Below are 20,814 nucleotides of genomic sequence, written 5' to 3' on the forward strand. Positions count from 1 at the left end.
GGAAAAAAAGCATACGTCTTCAGTGTTCCAGATGTCATCAGCTCAGTTACCAATACAATGCACTTCTTTCCTTTAACGGTTGATTCCCAAGAATCATAAAATCGGACGATGTTAGGGTGTTGCAGCCCCTTGAGCATCTCAGCTTCTTCTTTAAACCTCTGCTGCTCTGCTTTGGTCAGCTTCCTGTCCTAAAATGAAGAAAATATGCAAAAGATAATGGTGTGTAGCTATTATTGTGCCTCTGATTAAACTTGTGTCACAATAAATTTGCTAGTCTTTCAGATGCCATAAGACTCTTTCTTGTTTTTGGTGTAGCTATATTACTGGTCTAGGCTGGTCAAATATGGGCCACATTTAAACACACAGACGCCCGTGATAAAAGCAACAGGCAACATCCAACAAAGTAGTTCCACTAGTGCATGGATTTCCAGTTGTGCCATAGAACTCCCTTTCCCTTTTCTCATTTCTCTCCCCAAGTCTGCTGTGGAAGATTGGGGAAGGAGAAATCCCAACAAATTTAAGGACAGCACAGGGACAGGAAAGAGAGAGGGAACTTCCACTGTGCAGCTAGAAGTCCTTGCACTAACAGAACTACGTCGTAGGATACCACCCAATGGATATAGCCATAGCCAGCAAAAGAATAAAAAATGCTGCTACAGACTAACAAGGTTATGCTTCTCAAAATTTATTTCTGTGAGAGGTAGAGTCAGAAAAATGTGAAAGCATTAATTAGTGACCGAGGTGCCTTTCGTTTTTACACGCTTGCAAGGTATATTTACTAAGCAGGGTCCAACTGGCTCCCTGGTCTGCAAAAAAAAATGAAGGCTATGGAGCAGGCCGGCTTGAACATGAGCGGTAAAAGACTCCGCGAATCTGACCGAATTCAGGTAAAAGTTCGTGATCAAGTCTACTTAATGAAGGCAGTGACAGCAAAGAAACATTATTTCTCCACTTCCGCTGCATCCTCACAGGGTCATCCATTGAAGATCCCTCTGGTGGCTTAGGGTCTTCTCCAGCTTGCCCAGGGTGTTACTAAGAAACCCTTTGAGGCTTGTAGTGATGTATTTTGAGGATAAAAAAATCATTCACATTTCCTTGACTTGGATGCCACTGCTAGAACATCCATGTATGGAGGTATCCAAAGCACCATGTAATCCTGTTTTATTGGATGAATTACTGTCGGTGGAGGTAATATAGACAGGGTTTTTGGACAAAAGTAGCCTACTAACTGTATGTTTAGCCCTTGCTTTTCCCTGGCTCGTTGCATCAAGCAAGGAAGGAAAAACCATCTGGGCCACAAAGGTTGTAAATGCCTCCTTGAAAGGAGGAGGCAGTTTTGCAGCTGTTCCTGAACAAAACCCCTCTGACCAAGAATATTATCTAGCAGCCAGTTGCAAATATTTCTTTCCTGATCAAGGTGCTTGGGTGTTTGGTTGCTGTGCAACTCCAGAATTTCCTTGATGAGTCTGATTATCTAGATCTATCAATCCTGTTTCCTGCTTTGTTCTGGTACAGAAACTGCCACATACTGGTGCAAACCTTCAAAGCCCTATAGCAGTTTGTTTTGTGACTGGGGTACCTAAAGGATTGCCTGTCTCCATAACAATTTGCCTGCACATTAAGATTGGGGGGGAGGGGCTATCCACTATTTATTTTTATTATTATTTCATAAAAAGTATAAGGCGGTGTACAAAAATCACAACAATTAAAACATCAATAAACATCAATAAAACATCTGAAATAAGGTGGGTGGTGAAGCAAGGAGGACAGCAACATGAGAGAAGACTTTCTCAGTGGCAGCACCATGGGCTGTCTCCAGGGCAGTGTGCCTGGCACCTCCTTTATGATGGATTGTATTGGGGGGAGGAACTCAGCAGGACATACATTTTGTAATGAATCATAACAATAAACACAGCATTGGGGAACACACATTGGGTTAAAATACAGGCTACTAGAAAAAAGTTTCAAGAATAAAGGGACATAGCACAGGAGATGTTTGAACAGCAATAGTAGATGGGACACATAGGAGCATGGAAATGCACCAAACTAGCAAGGAAAGGAAACAATTGCAGTTGCAGTAGAGCAAGTAGAGTAGAAGTACAGTAGAAGCAGCGCTGCTTTCTGAAGACAAATGAGCACTTGGACAGGAAACAATGAAGGTGGTTGTCTAAACTGAAATGGAGAACAAAATGTATGACAGGTGCTATCTCAAGTGTAGGAACTTGGTGGAAAACTAGCAGTGTAGATAATTAAATGGTAATGTAAAAAAGCTGAATACACATATAAAAACACACTATTCTCTACAGTGAGTGCAGAAAGGAGTTTTATCAGTAAAGCAAGCCAAGAGAGTGCATGTGTCCTGATTTCCAGTCCAGTGCCTGCCATTTCACAAAACAAAGTATTGTCAGAGGGGGAGGAAAGTCAAGGGCAATGACAAGTAGGACCCAGTGGGACATGTGCTGAGGGAACACCTAAGTGTGGCAGAAGAGACTACAATAGCATGCAAGAGAAGTCAGAGAGATCAGATTCATGACAGCAAGGCTTCATGGCAAGTTGTACAAATATTGCCAAATGCAGCAAGGCAACTGAATCCCTTGAGGAGATTTCTTGAGAAGACAACCCTCCGTCATGATAACCCCTTAAATCCCTACACCCCATCACACAACTCATACACAAAAGCCCTCTCCTTATCTGCCAATAATTGTTTGTCAGGAGAAGGAAAAGAAAGTCCCCTACGGGCATGTGACTAAGTCCCTTGAAAAGGCAGGCTCCAAGGGGTCCTATCTCCATACAGCCATAAGCATAAGCCACCAAGAGGTGCGTCTTACATTTAGAGAAAGAGAAGCATTAATGATCTCCATGTTCATTTTATCAGAGTTTATTTGTGATTCATTAGGCAACTTGTCCAATACTGCAATGCTGCTTCTCTTTACGTTCTTCTAAGGCTAAAAATGTGTATTGGGGGGAGGGGGGGGAATGGGACTGAAAATCAATCAGTTTCCTAGCTCCACTATATAAAAAAAGATGGCAAATGCAATAATGGAGAAACATGGCTGTTCCTTTATCTCTCATACCATTATCCATTATCATTACAGCCCAAAACAATACCTTTTGGGCAAATATTTCTGTTGTGAAAGAACAGGGGGGCGGGGAACTTTATTTATTTTTATCATTATTTTTATTTATTTATTTATTTATTTATTTAATTAATTTATATACCGCCCGACTAGCGATAGCTCTCTGGGCGGTGAACATCAAAAATACAATAAAATTACACGATCTAATAGAACAAGTATATAAAAACTGTACAATATAAAATCAGATTACAACAATTTAAAATTAAATTAAATTACATTAAAATGCCTCAGAGAAGAGAAAGGTCTTAACTTGGCGCCGAAAAGATGGTAGTGTTGGCGCCAAGCGTACCTCCTTGGGGAGACTATTCCATAATTCGGGGGCCACCAGTGAGAAGGCCCTAGATCTTGTCAGCACCCTCCGGGCCTCCCTATGAGTCGGGACCCGGAGGAGGGCCTTCGTAGTAGACCGTAGTGTACGGGCGGGTTCATATCGGGAGAGGCGTTCCGACAGATATCGTGGTCCTGCGCCGTATAAGGCTTTATAGGTTAATACCAACACTTTGAATCTGGCCCGGAAGCATATTGGAAGCCAGTGCAAGCGAGCCAAGACAGGTGTTATATGCTCAGACCGCTGTTAGCAGTCTGGCTGCCACATTTTGCACTAGCTGTAGCTTCCGAACCATCTTCAAAGGTAGCCCTACGTAAAGCGCGTTACAGTAGTCCAGATGCGAGGTTACCAGAGCATGTACCACTGATGTGAGGTCTTCCTTACACAGATAGGGACGTAGCTGGGCTACCAACCGAAGTTGGTAGAATGCATTCCGAGCCACCGAGGCTACATGAGCCTCAAGTGAAAGGGAAGAGTCTAAGACGACTCCCAAACTACGAACCTGCTCCTTTAGGGGGAGTGTAACCCCATCCAGGACAGGGTATATATCCACCATCCAATCAGAGAAACCATCCACCAACAGCATCTCAGTCTTATCAGGATTGAGTCTCAGTTTGTTAGTTCTCATCCAGTCCATTGTCGTGGCCAGGCAACGGTTCAGCACATCGACCGCCTCACCTGAGGAAGATGAAAAGGAGAAGTAGAGCTGCGTGTCATCAGCGTACTGATGACAACGCACTCCAAAACTCCTGATGACTGCACCCAACGGCTTCATATAGATGTTAAAAAGCATGGGAGACAAGACTGAACCCTGCGGGACCCCACACTGGAGAACCCACGGTGTCGAGCAATGTTCCCCAAGCACTATCTTCTGGAGACGGCCCGCTAAGTAGGAGCGGAACCACTGCCAAGCAGTGCCTCCAACTCCCAACTCCACAAGCCTCTCCAGAAGGATGCCATGGTCGATGGTATCAAAAGCCGCTGAGAGGTCAAGGAGTATCAACAGAGTTACACTCCCTCTGTCTCTCTCCCGACATAGGTCATCAAACAGGGCAACCAAGGCCGTCTCAGTGCCAAAACCAGGCCTGAAACCCGATTGAAATGGATCTAGATAATCGGTTTCATCCAATAGCACCTGGAGCTGGTCAGCAACCACTCGCTCCAAGATCTTGCCCAGGAATGGAACATTCGAGGACTTCCCAGGAGGATCCCTCCACCTGTGCAGCCTCTGAGACGCGCTCCCGTCTTGGATGAAACTTTTTCAGTTTTAAATCCAGTCAGAAGGGTTTTTTTTGACTGGGGATAATTTCTTCCGGATAAGGAAGAAACGTGAGATTTCCCACAAAGCTTTGTTGTGATTGTTGGAGACTGGAATTCGTCAGAATTGTCTGTGAAAGAAGGTCTTCCAGCAGCTCGAACAGAGCGAGGATTTCTAGTTAGCTCAGCTGAATAAGTGACCCATTTTTTTTCTTTAAAGAAAAACGGACTAACAGGCAAGCATTCTCCTGTCTACGCTTATTACTTTCTTATCTATACAGCTAAAGAGATTTGTCAAAGAACCAGCAATTAAGAAAACCTGGGTGAGTCAAAACTTTCCTTCTCTTTTACTCACGGAACTAAGGGGGAAGAAAATAAAAATAGCCTATCTTTTTTTTATTGCAAAAAGCTGACATGGAAAATAGCATTATAAAGATTACAACGGATGAGGGGTTTCTGATTGGAAGAGAAAAGAAAAATCTTTTTGATTTATAAGACTTTTGTGTAATATATGTCTGGGACTATTTTTTCTGATCTACTTTTCTTTTTTGACGAATCTGCTCATTCTGTCTGCTACTAGTTATTTGGACGCTGTGCACTAAAGCTGTTTTTGCACTTCTAGGCATATAAGAGATAAGGGCTGTCTAGAGTGTGACGCTAGTTGGTTTGAAAGATTAACTCCTTTGTAACTGGATAAAGAAATAAACTGCTCTTTGCTTGGGACATTGAAAATTGAAGGAGTTTTGGGACTTCCGGGAAGGGTGACTTCGCTTGTGCCTGCTTTTGGGACGGGCTCCCGCCTCAAAAGAAGCTTATTCAGATATAAATCAGTCAGAACATTTTTTTTTTTGACTGATGAAATTCTCCCGGGCAGGGAGAAACGTAGAGATCAACCTCAAAAGCCTGTTTTTGTTGGGAGGACTGGATTTCATTAATTTATGAGATAAGGTCCAGCCAACAATGCCGGACGGACTTTCTAACAAGCTCTATCTGCTTAAGCGATACGTTTATCTTTTCTTTAAAGAGAGAACGGACTAACAGGCAAGCACCCTTCTTTCTATTATTTTTTTTACTTGGTTTAAATTGTTACAGCAAAAGGAGATTTGTCAGATTGATCGGCTTTGGACAACTTCTGGGTGAGATATAACTCTTTTCTGTTATTCACGAAATTAACAGCTTATCTCTGTTTCTATTGCAAAAAGCTGTCCTGGAAGTGCATTCTAAAGATAATAAACAGAAGAGGGATTTCTATTCCTGATTTCTACTCCGAGGAATATTATATTGTCTGGGACTATTCTCTTTTTGGTCTATTTTATTTTGACGAATCTGCTTCTTCACGACGCCACTAACTGTTTTGATGCTGGGAACTAAATTTGTTTTGCATTCTGAACATAGAGAGATAAGGCAGGTTGCTCTGTTTATACTGTGATGTCATCAAGCCTGGAATATTAACCCAATTGTTGCTGAAATAAGAAGTGGTTCTTCTTTATTTTGTTTTGCTTTGTTTTCGTGGTTTTAAAAATGGCAATCAAGAAAGTGGCTGAGAATCTGGAAGTAACTATGTTTCAGAAAATAATGGATGAGATTGAGATAACGAAACAAACCCTGCGACAGGGTAGTAAGGAGCTGAAAATTGAACTGAGCAAAATGACGCAGGAGCTTAAACAAATAGGGGATCCTGTGAGAGAGGAGAATGAGATCAGAGATGAGAAAAGAAAAAATAAAGGGAAGATACAAGCCCTGGAGATTGGAACAAATGTGGAATTGGAAAAAGATCTGGAGTTTATGGATTTTAGAAATAAAATCTACTGTTTGGAATTTAACGTTATCTCTGAAGAAATTAATGAAGATATTAGAGATAAAGTTATCAATGGCTTGGATAATCTTCTGGACTGGAATGATGTGATGGAGCTTGATATAGAGAAAATCTATGGAATTAACTGCAGCCATGTGACAATGGAAAAACTCTTAAGAGATGAGCCTTTTATTATATGACTATGACAGCAAGATTTTTGGGTGCGTAAAGATGGAAGATGGAAGATGGACCCAATATGGATAATGACAGAAGAGCGATTTAAAATTACTGGACTTAGTAGATTTGATGAGTTGGATTAATTGGCATGTTTATTTAGAAAAAAAATTGATTGACATATATCTCAAGGATTGGAAACTTCTCTTTGACTTTTTGTGGAAGATTAAAATGATATGATGTTAATGAGATTTGAAACCAACTAAGATAACCGCTGGAGGAAGGTGATTTTATAATCTATTAAGAGATAGGTTTGTTATATACTATAGATTTATAGCTGAACTATGACAAATCGGAAGTCAATATTCTTTCTTTTTTATATATATATATTTTTTTTCTTTTTGTATTGTATTAGTTATTGACTTGTGTTGTTTTCTTTTTGTATTGTTATGGTTTTGAAAATTGGAATAAAAATTAATTGAAAAAAAAAAAAGAGATGAGCCAGTGCATTTTGTAAAAAAGAAGAACACAGATATGACTTTACAACAGTATTTCAGCAACTTATTCAGAATGGATGGCAAGAAAATATTTGGGATAGAGGAAATTCCCATCAGACTCTTATTATATGACTATGGTTACAACAGCAAGATTATTATGGAATACTGATAATGGAAGATTGGACACTGAAATTACTGGACTTAACAGGACTATTGAAGATGGAAGATGGAACTAATAGGGATAATGGAATAATGGCTATTGAAATTATTGGACCTAACAGATTCTGATGAGATGGATTAATCGAAATATTTGGACTATGGTTATGACAATAAGATTATTATAATTATTAACGAGATGGATTAATCGACATGTTTATTTGGAGAAAAATTGATAGATATATTTCTTAAAGAATTGAAACCTCTCTTTGACTTTTTGTGGAAAGAATAAAGTAATGTTTATGAGATTTGATGATTAATTAAGATAACTACTGGAGGAAAGTGATTTTATAATATGATTTAAGAGACAGGATTGTTATATATTGTAGACCTATAACTGATTTGATATGTGACAAATGGGAAGTCAACATTTTATTTTTTTTGTTTAATCATTTTTGTTTTGTTTTGTTTTTTGTCTTTGAATGTTTTATGATTTTGTTTTCTATGTCTTATGAAAATGTGAATAAAAATTATTGTAAAAAAAAAAAAAAGAAAAGAAAATTGAAGGAGTTTTGTTCCTTTGGCTTTAAGAATGACAATTAAGAAGATTATGGATGTACAAGAAGGGACTTTATCTTTAGACATGTTTCAGAAAATAATGAATGGGATTAAGTCAATAAAACAAGAACTGAGAAATAATAGTCAAGCGTTGAGAATTGAATTTGACGAAATGAGACAGGAGCTGAAAGAAATGCAGGATTCTGTGAGAAAGGAGAATAAAGATAGATCTGGAAAACCAAAAAAGGATGAAAGAGAAATTAAAGGCAAGGTTCAAACTATGGAGATTGGATTAAATATGGACCTGGAAAAAGATTTGGATTTCCTGGCTGTGATGGATCCTGGAGACAAATATTACGGTTTGGAACTCAGCGCTGTCCCTGAAGGAATTGAAGAGATTGGAGATAAAGATATTATCGGTTCAAAAAAATTCCTGGACTGGAAGGATTTGATGGAACTTGAAATAGAGAAAGTTAACAGAATTAATCCCTGTTTTGTGTCAATGGAAAAATCTTCAAGAGATGTGCTAGTGTATCATGTAAAAAAGAGGAACAGAGATGCAGCTTTGCAACAATACTTCAGTGATACGTTCGGAATTGATGGCAAGAAAATATCTGTGATAAAGGAAATTCCTATCAGACTCTTATTATATGACTATGACAGCAAGATTATTGGGTGCGTAAAGATGGAAGATGGAACCAATACGGATAATGGAAGAAGAGCGATTTGAAATTACTGGACTTAGTAGACTTGATGAGTTGGATTAATTGATATGTTTATCCAGAAAAAAAATTGATGGACATATATCTCAAGGATTGGAAACTTCTCTTTGACATTTTGTGGAAGAATAAAATGATATGATGTTAATGAGATTTGAAACCAATTAAGATAACCGCTGGAGGAAGGTGATTTTATAATCTATTAAGAGACAGGCTTGTTATATATTATAGATTTATAGCTGAACTACGACAAATCGGAAGTCAATATTTTTATATATTTTTTTATTTTTTATTGTATTAGTTATTGATTTGTGTTTTTTCTTTTTGTATTGTTTTGGTTTTGAAAATTTGAATAAAAATTAATTGAAAAAAAAAAGGAATGGAACATTCGCCACTGGTCTGTAGCTGCTGAAATCCTCTGGGTCCAAGGAAGGTTTTTTCAGAAGTGGTCTTACCGCCGCCTCTTTCAGGCAGCCAGGGACCACTCCCTCTCGTAAAGAGGCATTAATCACTTCCTTGGCCCAGCCAACTGTTCCATCCCTGCTAGTTTTTATTAGCCAAGAGGGGCAAGGATCCAGTACCGAAGTGGTTGCACGTACCTGTCCAAGCACCTTGTCCACGTCCTCAAACTGAACCACCCTTTTTACCCCACCCTTTTCCCAAAACTGGAACTCATGGCGGCTTCCAGATAAAAGCACACATATAATTAAAAACATACAAAAGTCTAGATTAAAATCAAATTAAACAATTTACAGTATTAAAACCATTCATACATACAGTTAAAATAATTCAAACTCTGTTTAAAATAATACAATTAGACAATAGCAATGCAGCACCCTTCAAGTCCTGTCCTTAACAGCTTTCAGTTCCAAAGGCTTGTTGGAATAAAAAAGTCTTTGCTTGCCGACAGAAGGACTGCAAGGAGGGAGCCATTCTTGCTTCCCTAGGAAGGGAGTTCCAAAGCCTCAGGGCAGCCACCGAAAAGGCCCTATCTCGCGTCCCCGCTAGTCGTGCTTGTGAGGATGTAGGTATTGAGAGAAGGGCCTCTCCTGAGGATCTCAGGGCCTGGGCAGGCTCATAGAGGGAGATACGGTCTGACAGATAGCCTGGACCTAAGCCGTATAGGGCTTTATAGGTCATCACCAGCACTTTGAATTGTGTCCGGAAACAGAGTGGCAACCAGTGGAGCTTTTGTAACAGGGGACTCGTATGGTCCTTATAACCTGCCCCAGTTAACATTCTGGCTGCAGCACGTTGCACCAGCTGAAGTTTCCGAACAGTCTTCAGAGGCAGCCCCACATAAAGCGCATTACAGTAATCTAAACGGAATGTAACTAAGGCATGTGTCACCGTGGCCAGATCAGACGGCTCAAGGAATGGGCGCAGTTGGCGCAGTAATCTTAATTGTGCAAAAGCACTCCTGGCCACTGCAGAAACCTGGGCCTCCAAATTTAAAGCTGAGTCCAGGAGCACACCCAAACTGCGAACCTGTGTCTTCAGGGGGAGTGTAACCCCATCCAGCACAGGCTGAATCCCTATTCCCTGATTTGCCTTTCGACTGACCAGGAGCACCTCTGTCTTGTCTGGATTAAGCCTCAATTTGTTCGCCCTCATCCAGTCCACCACTGATGACAGACACCGGTTTAAAACCAAGACAGCTTCCTTGGAGTTAGGTGGAAAAGGGAAGTAGAGTTGGGTGTCATCAGCATACTGATGGCACCAAACCCCAAATCCCCGGACAATCTCTCCCAGTGGTTTCATGTAGATGTTAAATAGCATGGGGGACAAAACTGAGCCCTGAGGGACCCCACAGGCCAACGGCCAAGGAGTTGAACAGGAATCCCCCAGCACCACTTTCTGGGTTCGTCCCTTCAGGAAGGAACGGAGCCACTGTAAAACAGTGCCCCCAAGTCCCATCCCAGCTAGGCGGCCCAGAAGGATACCATGGTCGATGGTATCGAAAGCCGCTGAGAGGTCCAGCAGAACCAACAGGGACACACTCCCCCTGTCCAGTTCTCTGCATAGGTCGTCCACCAAGGCGACCAAAATCATCTCCGTCCCATAACCAGGCCTGAAACCAGACTGAAATGGATCTAGATACTCCATTTCATCCAGGAATCCCTGGAGCTGGGAGGCCACCACACGCTCTATTACCTTACCCAAAAATGGGATATTGGACACTGGCCGATAATTATCCATTATGGAGGGATCCAGGGAGGGCTTTTTCAACGAAGGCCTTACAACTGCCTCCTTTAGGCACACTGGAACTCTGTCTTGTTGTAAGGAGGCATTGATCACTCCCTTCACCCACTCAGCCAGTCCCTCTCTGGTGCATTTAATGAGCCAGGAAGGGCATGGGTCTAATAATAATAATAATAATAATAATAATAATAAACTTTATTTCTACCCCGCCCTTTTTCCAATAGGACTAAGAGCGGCTTACAACTAAAAACAACACCATTAAAACATACAGAAATATACAATTAAAATAGAATTAAACTATGAGAAAAATTAAAAACCATAAAACATACGTTAAAAACAGCGGACAATTTAAAATAATAAAATCATATACTGTAGTCACCAATCCTATGACATTTAATCTTGGTCGTTCTCTATCCCAAATGCCTGTTGAAATAAAACAGACTTTACTTGTCGCCGGAAAGACGGCAAGGAGGGAGCTAATCGCACCTCACTCGGAAGGGAGTTCCATAGCCTAGGGGCGGCCACCGAAAAGGCCCTATCTCGTGTCCGCGTCATATGTACTTGTGAAGGTGTGGGGAACACAAGAAGGGCCTCACCTGAAGATCTCAAATCCCAGACAGGTTCATGTAGGGAGATACGATCTGTCAAATAACCTGGACCTGAGCCGTATAGGGCTTTGTAGGTCAAAATCAGCACTTTGAATTGTGACCGGAAACAAATTGGCAGCCAGTGGAGCTGTTGTAACAGGGGAATTGTATGGTCCCTGTAACCAGCCCCGGTTAGCACTCTGGCTGCAGCTCTTTGTACCAATTTAAGTTTCCGAACAGTCTTCAAAGGCAGCCCCACGTAGAGCGCATTACAGTAGTCTAAGCGGGATGTAACCAAGGTATGCATCCGGGGGTATGATGTTTTCCTTCGTTGCCCTTGCACTTTCAGAACGAACTGGCAATAGTGGTAATTCAACGCCTGAGCACAGTGACTCCAGATATAACTGGATAGTATCTAGAGTTGCCACATGGTCCTCTCTCCCTGTCCTTGCTCCGGTAATACTGTGCAGGGCTGGTGCAACAATATTAGGGGCCCGCGCCTGAATATCGGCAAGGTGCTTGGTTAACTGATCCAGTCTGTTTAAAATTTCTCTCCGCTCTGACGGAGGGAGTGCTCCAAAGGATTGTAGTAGCATAGTTTCCTCTTCAACCACTAGATCAATGTCTCCATCCTCATATTGGCATACTGCTTGTAATTGTGGGTTCCGGATTCCCAAATGAGCCGCCGCTACAGTAGCTCCTCTATTGACACACATTTCCGTTGGACGCAGATCGATCAATGTGCCCCGGGTTATCCAATCCTCCTCCTGGCCGTGATTGTTTCGTCGGCGCGGGCATGGCATTAGGTCCACTGGCGGTGCCTGATTTTCAAAGAGTCTTGATAAAAATAAACCCGACTTCCCCAACTCCTCTTTATTATGGTAAATTTGAGTAGCAATGTTCTGGGAGGAGAAAGTGACCACCGCTCGGGCCCTTATACCGTCAAAATGCAAATACTCCACCTGCTCGATGTCGCTAGTCGAAAGGGAAGCTGGCACAACAGCCCTAACTGTTTCCACAAGATGGTACTTCCGTTCTTCTAATGGGATGACACCCAAGGGTTTGGGGTAGTTGACGAATACCATCTTACGCTGATTCAGAACCAGGGACCAATGCGGAGCCAACACAGACGATGGCTTACCCTGGGTTTCTTGCTCCCTCCTAAGAACGTCTTGCCAGGGGTCCTGTAACGGAATATAACTGATCGAAGCACTAGCTGGTATAGTTCTATACAAATCCCTGGATGGGGGGAGCGGGCGAGGTTTAGAATCATCCTCTAGCTGGTAAGAACTTGCTGCCCAAATAGGCTGCTTTGGTAATAATGTTCTTGTTTTCTCAGCGGTCACTGTCGGTAGTTTATCCATCAGGGCAAAGAGTCTTTTAAAACTGAGCTTGTTGCTTTGTGCTATTTTTTGCAGTTTTAAATTTTTACTCTTTTTTATGTTAATTGCTGTGCGTCTGCGTTTTCTGAGGCACATGGCTTTCCAAGGGTTATTCCTAGGTTGTTGTGGGGGGACAGGCAGAGTGTTATTTTGAATAGATGTCGGATCATTGATCGGCACAGTCGCAGAGGCTATTTGTTGTGCCTCAACTAGACTTGTTAGAAGCTGATTACATTCACTTAAGAAGATTTTCATCTGTTCCAATTCTGTCGCCAACAAAAACATCCAGCCCTTTAGCGTAAGACCCAGCCCAGAAGGGTCTGCCTGGGTGAGTTGGTTGTATAACTCCGGAAGAGGGCTGGCTGGAACTTCCCTATCATGTACCTTATCAGCTGCGTGGTCCACCTGTTTGGATTCTGTCAGTGGGGCCCGCAAACCTGTAGGGGTCATCTGTTCTGCCTCATCTGGTCGCTTTGCTCGTTCAACGTCAGGTTCCTCGTGGCTCTCTGCTATCAACTGGGAGCCGCTACTACCTGAAGTGTGTGTTGCACTAATTACGTTCTGGCTCTTGGCCAAGGCCAATTCCTCAAGGCCATGCACTAAAAACCTCGTCCTGTTGCCAAATTAGCCTCTCTCTGATTCTATTCCACTATAATTAGGATGAGAACACTCTTCTGTTCCTTAAAATGCGGCCAACCATCCAAAATAATTAAGAATAGTGGGCTGTTTAGAGAAAGTTCATCGTCGTGAAGAGGGAGAGAACTCACCCGACGCCATTAAACACCCCAACCAGGTCTCTGTAATACAAGCCAGGTCGCCATGCTCATCCAGGATTAAGTCTTGAATGGCCGTTGTTTTACCATTCACTGACCTGGCATTCACGAGCAGCAATTTCAACCCAGGGGGACTGTCACCAAGGCTATCCAGGCTATTTGCAAGGGGAGACAGTTTAATATTATAATGTCTAGATCTAGAAATTCACACTGTGAAAGCTGCTATGTACTTCTCCCATGATCAGTGCCACACCTCTGCCAAACCATAGCAAAATATTAGGCATTATACATTCATTTCCAGCATCTAGGGGAGGAAATAGCAATAAATACTTCCTGTTTTCATGAAGAGTCTACACACACCAGCTCTATCCATTAATATTTAAAATATAAAGTGAATCTCCTTTAGGAAGGGCAAACATTTGCCTTGAGAGACATGAAAGGTAAAGGTGTCCCCGCACTTAAAGTGCGAGTCATTTCCGACTCTTAGGGTGACGTCTTGCGACATTTACTAGGCAGACTGTATATATGCGGTGGGATTCCCAGTTCCTTCCCTGTCTTTCTTTACCCCCCAGCATATGCCAGGTACTCATTATACCGACCACGGATGGATGGAAGACTGAGTGGACCTCAACCCCTTTTACCGGAGATTCGACTTCCTCCTTCCGTTGGAATCGAACTCCGGCCGTGAGCAGAGCTTTTGGCTGCGTTACCGCCGCTTACCACTCTGCGCCACGGAGGATCTTGAGAGACATGAAAGCCTTCTTTAATCCCTCTCTGCTGTCCAATTTGTATGTGCAACTTGACTAAACAAGGAGGTAAAACACTCACTTATCCTCTGCGCAAACAGTGTGCCCTGAGTGGAGCTGAAGGCCATATGTCAACTTTCTGCAATTAACAGGGCTAGTGTGGAAACCCCATTTTGGCAGAATCTTTTCCTTCCCTTGCTCCCTTCCCCTGGGGACTCAAAAGCCCATTTCACCATTTGCAGTGCTAATTCTTTCCTTTTCCTTTGATTTGCCTGACCCAACCAGGGTCAAAAACAGAACACTACAAGCTAAAGCCATCTTTGTTTTGTCCTTTCTAAAATGAGAAAAACCTAAACAGGTCAATCCTATGTAAGGGAATGAAAAGAAACTGAACAATGAAAACTGCAACAACCAGAAACCAGTGGGGAACTTTCAACACTCGCAATTATTAAGGCAGGGCTGGAGAACCTTTGGCCCTTCGTATTCTGTTGGACTGTGGTCAAGGAAGATAGGAGTTGGAGCCCAACAACATCTTGAGAGCCACAGGTGCCCCACCCCTGTTGTGAGTGAATATATAGATAGGATCAGGCTGCAAGACTTATGTATAAAGAGAAGAGGAGTGTATACTTTTCATATCTTCTTCCATTGATTTAAATTAATTCTCATTTCCTCACATATGTACAGGCACACATTAATTTTAGTGGTAAGCCTGCTGTAGAATCTCACTCACCACAACCTTCTCCCTCTTCCCACAACTGCACTCAGGAGAAAGCTCTTTTTAGTCATCCTGCTTGTACAGCACTGATTTGTAGGCCCTCATGTCATTCATGAAGTCACCTCCCACATCTGCTCAGACCACTTTTTAAAGTGTTAAAAATGTTTTATAATGTAATGTTTTATAATTGAACAAACATTTTGAGCAGATAAACAATGCAATACGCTTGAAAACAAAAATAAAACAGATTGCTCCTTCTCATGCTTCAGGGAGGCTAACAGGAAGGTGAATTCAATTCAGCCTAGAGGCTGTACATTTATGTTCTGATTTCTCCTGTAGCCACTACCCACAAGGCAAGAGAGTAAGGCAGATTAGTAGTCGTAGCACCAAGGATAGCTCCAAGTGAGCAACTCGCTCGGACAAAGGTTGGAGCCGAACTGAGTCACGTCCACCTGGCCTGAAGAAATTGGATCATAAAGGGCCAATTCTCTGGCCTGAAAATGAGTGCTTCTTTGCTGGACCAGGGGAAGAGGGAGGGAAGCATACACAAGGCTCCTAACTCAGGTTCTGCAGGCTCCAGACTACTAGCCTCAAGCCCTGTGGGGTTCGGACCACCAGCCTCAGACTCAGCATCAGGAACCTGAACCAGCAACCTCAGATGCAGCCAGTTTATCCTCCTCCAACTCTTGAGAGAAAGACTGGGGCCACAACAATGTGCTACTAGCTGAGGAATGAAGGCAGGGTGGAAACCAAGCTCATTCTGCACGAGAAAAAACTACACCTGTTCCTGATTTTAGATACATCTGTATGCATCTTAATACTTAAAACTTTATGGTTGCTATGTTTAAACACATAAAAGCACATTAATGGGAAGACTATATTAAGAAGCTCAAGAACCAAATTTAATTAGCAGATTTGGACTTTTCACAGATTCAGTGAAGACAATGAGACAATTTCTTATTGTGATACCATCTGGTTAACAAAGTATGCTTCATTCTGCAATATGTTATTCATACTCCATGTTTCCTGCAATCATTTAGGGATTTTTAAAAAATGTATTAATGGATAGCACTCAAGCACCCATCTTGTTAACAACTCATGTTTCGTGCTACAATAGGCCATTTGTGCTCAGTGTTTCCTGCAAGCATTTAAGTTTTTTTTAAAGAAAAGTATTCGTGAGTAGTACTGAAGCTGTTAGGATACAATTTTTGAACGCACACATACATCCCATTTTAACATTTATACCTCAAATTATTCTCCTCTGTATTTCAACCACTGTATATACTTTTTTTTGTATGTTGCCCTGAGCAATTTTAATTGGAAGGACAGTTGATAGATCCTCTAAATCTGCAATAGGAAACCTTTTCCAGCTTGAGGGCCACATGCCCTCAAGGGCCACCTTCCAGGCACTGCATGCTACTGGTGGGTGGGGAAAGAGACAAAAAAAGTAAGCAGAAGAGATGCGATTCTTACCTTTGTATAGCAGACCATATTCCAGCCATGCAAAACGCAGAGGTTTCTACACACACATCTCTATCCTTCATCCAGGCAAGCAAGAGGCATTAGCACAGTTCAAGCCAGGCAAAAGCACTTGAGGAGAGTGTAGAGCAGTGACAGTGAGGGGATGTGGCCTAGGGAGTGAGGGTGTGGCCTTAATTAGAACTTTAGATCGGGCAGGTACTATATCCATTTTAATTGCCAAATTTGACTGGCGTTATATCCATTCTTTATTGTACAATTTTAGTAACAATCATTTTTAAAACAGAGAAACATGTAGAAAAATATAGCAGCATTTCCCAGTCTATATCACTGCTAGAAATGATAGTAAGAAAAAGGGGTATACATCGGGCTGGGGAATCCTGTGAGCCAACAATGACAGGTGGGTGGGGCAACTCACATATCAATCATAGAATCATAGAATAGTAGAGTTGGAAGGGGCCTATAAGGCCATCAAGTCCAACCCCTTGTTCAATGCAGGAATCCAAATCAAAGCATTCCCGACAGTGCTGTCCAGCTGCCTCTTGAATGCCTTCAGTGTCGGAGAGCCCACTACCTCTCTAGGTAACTGGTTCCATTGTCGTATGGCTCTAACAGTTAGGAAGTTTTTCCTGATGTCCAGTCGAAATCTGGCTTCCTGCAACTTGAGCCCGTTATTCCGTGTCCTGCACTCTGGGATGATCGAGAAGAGATCCCAGCCCTCCTCTATGTGACAACCTTTCATGTACTTGAAGAATGCTATCATATCGCCCCTCAGTCTTCTCTTCTCTAGGCTAAACATGCCCAGTTCTTTCAGTCTCTCCTCAAAGGGCTTGGCTTCCAGTCCCCTGATCATCCTTGTTGCCCTCCTCTGTTCCAGTTTGTCTGCATCCTTCTTGAAGTGTGGAGACCAGAACTGGACGCAGTATTCAAGGTGAGGCCTAACGAGTGCTGAATAGAGGGGAACTAGTACTTCATGCGATTTGGAAACTATACTTCTGTTAATGCAGCCTAATATAGCATTTGCCTTTTTTGCAGCCACATCACACTGTTGGCTCATATTCAGCTTGTATCAATGACAATTCCAAGATCCTTCTTGCATGTCGTATTGCTGAGCCAAGTATCCCCCATCTTATAACTGTGCATTTGGTTTATTTTTCCTACGTGTAGAACTTTGCATTTATGACATCACATTATGATGGCATTATGACATCACATCCTTGACAGGTGGGTTGCTCTGCCCGCCTGTCAAAATCCACTGTGTGGGGTTCCCAAGCTTAGGAACCACTGGGCAAGGAATGTTGCCAGCCCTATGCTTTGCAAGCTGCTCTGTGCTGATCCTTTCATCCTTTAACATTGAAGGTTGAAAGGATCAGTGTGGGAAGGCTTGTAAAACCCTCCCCATGCCTATCCTTTCAATCTGCAACATTAGAAGTTGAAATGGGGAGCAGAGGAATGGCCTTTGCCATTCTCCCCATGCTTCTCCTTTCCATCCCCAATGTCAGAGGCATAAAAGAGAAGAGTGGGAGATCACAAAGGGCATTATCAGAGATGGAAAGGAGCCCCGTGGGGTGGCTCAAAAAGCAATGCTGGGAGGGAGAAGCGGTTTCTATTGAATGGAAATTGCTTCCCCTTCCTTGAGCAAGGCATGCTCCTGCTGCCCATGGGCACTTGGGAGCATGCCTTGCTCCTGCAAAAGAACCATCAGGAGCCCACTTTAAGCTTCCAATTGTTCCTTTGAAGACCCACCCCACATCTGAAGTCATCAGGTGTTGGGGGGTTCCCTGAAACAGCCTTACAGACCAAATGGGGAGGCCTGGTGAGCAAGTTTGGCCCATGGGCCAGACGTTACCCTCCCCTGGTGGACATCACAGAAAACGTTTTCCCCTTCAACTCTTAAACAACAATATCTGCCTTATCGTCTCTGATGTGCCACACAAAATATCCATCAATGGTTTGGAGTTCCCACCACCACCAGCACTTTTAAAGAGAGACCGACTGTTCCACAGGCACACAGGGAAAAAGAAATCTGAGAAAGAAACCTGAGGAAAGAAAAAGGGGACTAAGTCATTATACAAAATTTTTAAAAAACTGTAACAAAAACACCCTCCCTAAGTTAGAAGAAAGAGAGAAAAAGGCCAAAGATAGCACGGAAATTGTGTGAGACAGACATGGAGAATAATGTAGCAGCAATAAAAGTAATTGTTGTTCCTACATTGTTAGTTGTTGTCATTGCTATTGGTAGCAGTATTTATATCCCACCTGTCAATTTATAAAAAAACCCTCCAGGCTGCTTACAACATAATCAAGATAGCAAGATAGTATCTCCACCTTATAATGAAAAAATCTAAACTAAGCAACAGGTCACACCAGACAAAATAATAGAAAAATTCAGATCGGCAAGCCAAACTAACAGTATCTTAACAAGGAGGTGGAAGGCTATCAAAGAGGGAGGCAGGATTAAATCCCTGGGAGTTTAACAGCCTATGTGCTCTGCAGTGATCAAGACAACCCTCTGCCAGCTCCCCCTCAAATACTGACAAGTGTGAGATGGAAGAAAGCCTCTCCTGCAGAACTCTGTACAGAGACTTTCCTTTAAATATGCTATAGCTGCTGATAAGATGACAGTCAGAAGAGATAAGGGTAGGAAAGCAGTCAACCCATCCTTTGAGCCACAGCCCTGGAGGGACGTGCCAAGCATAGAAGCTCCCCTAGAAGGGATGAAAATGCCAGCCCTGGAGCTAGAACATTCCACTGAACCAATGTAGAGTAGTAGTTAGAGTGCTGGACTGGGAGACCAGGGTTCAAATCCCCATTCAGCCATGAAATCCACTGGGTGACCTTGGGCCAATCATTTGTCTCTTAGTCTAACCTACTGTACATCACAGAGTTGTTGTGACTATAAAACAGAGAAGAAGGACCCACGTATGCCACCTTGAACTCCTTGCAGGAACGGTGGAATATAAATGTAATGAAAAACCATGTGTGTGACTGCACAGACACCACAAGATACGAGACCAATACTTTGAAGCTGTAGTAGCTGCAAAGACCATTAATAATTTTGCATCTTAACAGGAACAGTGAGAGCCAGTGTGGTGTAGTGGCTAAGGTGTTGGACTACGACCTGGGAGACCAGGGTTCGAATCCCCAGATAGCCATGAAGCTCACTGGGTGACCTTGAGCCAGTCACTGCCTCTCAGCATCATGAAAACCATGTTCATAGGGTCACCATAAGTCGGAATCGACTTAAATGTAAACCTTTAACAGGAACAGTGGATGTTGGCATTTTCAACAGCAGCATGAAATAAGACATGTGACTTAACAGACAAGTGATGCCACACATTTGGGAATCAAATGAAGCTACTTTAATACTTGCCGAGTTCAGAATGCTTTACAGCGGTATTAATAATCTTCTAGGGATTTGTAACCTTCTTCAATGACAAATTCTCCAATTACCAACTCAAACACTAACTCAATGGAGGATTCTGTGTTTAAGAGGAAGGTAAAAGTGTAAGATGTGCCTTGGGGTAGGTCTTGACCTACTTATGCCATTATGGTCTATTCTAAGTACTGAATCAAAACACAACAGCTATGAATGAACTAAGTTATACATGGGTAAGCTATTTCCTTTTTCCTGTTATCGAAACTTCAACTTGCCTTAAACCCAAACCAAACATTCAGACAGAGAAAACAGGCATGTGCAAGACACACAAACACATACATGCATTTTTAAGTGAACATACTCTTTTTTCAAAGAAAATACCACAAAATGCATCAGCCCTACATGATGGCAACTGAGTGAGTGTAAGTTAACAATCCCTTTAATTCCTTTGTACTGATGCTCAGTTAGCATCAACTTGGCAGCACAGACATGCAACAAAGCCAGGAAACACAGAGGGGAAGGGAAGGAGCAATAATGAAAAGGACAGATGCCAAGGGGATGAGTTCTCCCTCCATCCCCAACAGCCCAAGGAGGAGTGGGCACTGCTGGCCTTGTCACTGCTGATGCAGCTCTGCACAGCTGCTTCACTCAACATAGTTCAACAGAAAAGACAAATCAAGGACCTCTGAACAACTCAATTGTTTTATTTGTCTACATTCAAGTAATCAGCAAGGGGCAATTTGCAAAATTAATGATGGCTGATTTAGCAAAGCTGAAACCATTTTATTGTTTGCTTCAGACTAGGCTGAAATGCAGTTGATGTTGGAGTAATTGGTTTTGATGTTATTGACTTCATGTAACCAAATACTGTTGACACAAAAACTTGAACCCATGAAATATGTAACGCCCCCCAAAATTAATTGGTCCTTC

General features: G+C 42.4%; 1 protein-coding gene across 11 annotated transcripts in view; it reads right to left on the reverse strand.

The window, feature by feature from the left end:
• WNK3 (WNK lysine deficient protein kinase 3) overlaps window positions 1–20,814 on the reverse strand; it is a 164,091-nt gene that overhangs the window by 94,197 nt on the left and 49,080 nt on the right. For all 11 annotated transcript variants that reach the window (XM_061614118.1, XM_061614117.1, XM_061614114.1 and 8 more), the window contains one exon: window positions 16–188. In XM_061614118.1, the coding sequence (XP_061470102.1) occupies window positions 16–188 (173 nt within the window). The remainder of the gene's footprint in view (window positions 1–15; window positions 189–20,814) is intronic.

Source organism: Rhineura floridana, chromosome 3, assembly GCF_030035675.1.
Source record: "Rhineura floridana isolate rRhiFlo1 chromosome 3, rRhiFlo1.hap2, whole genome shotgun sequence".
Lineage (NCBI taxonomy): Eukaryota > Metazoa > Chordata > Lepidosauria > Squamata > Rhineuridae > Rhineura > Rhineura floridana.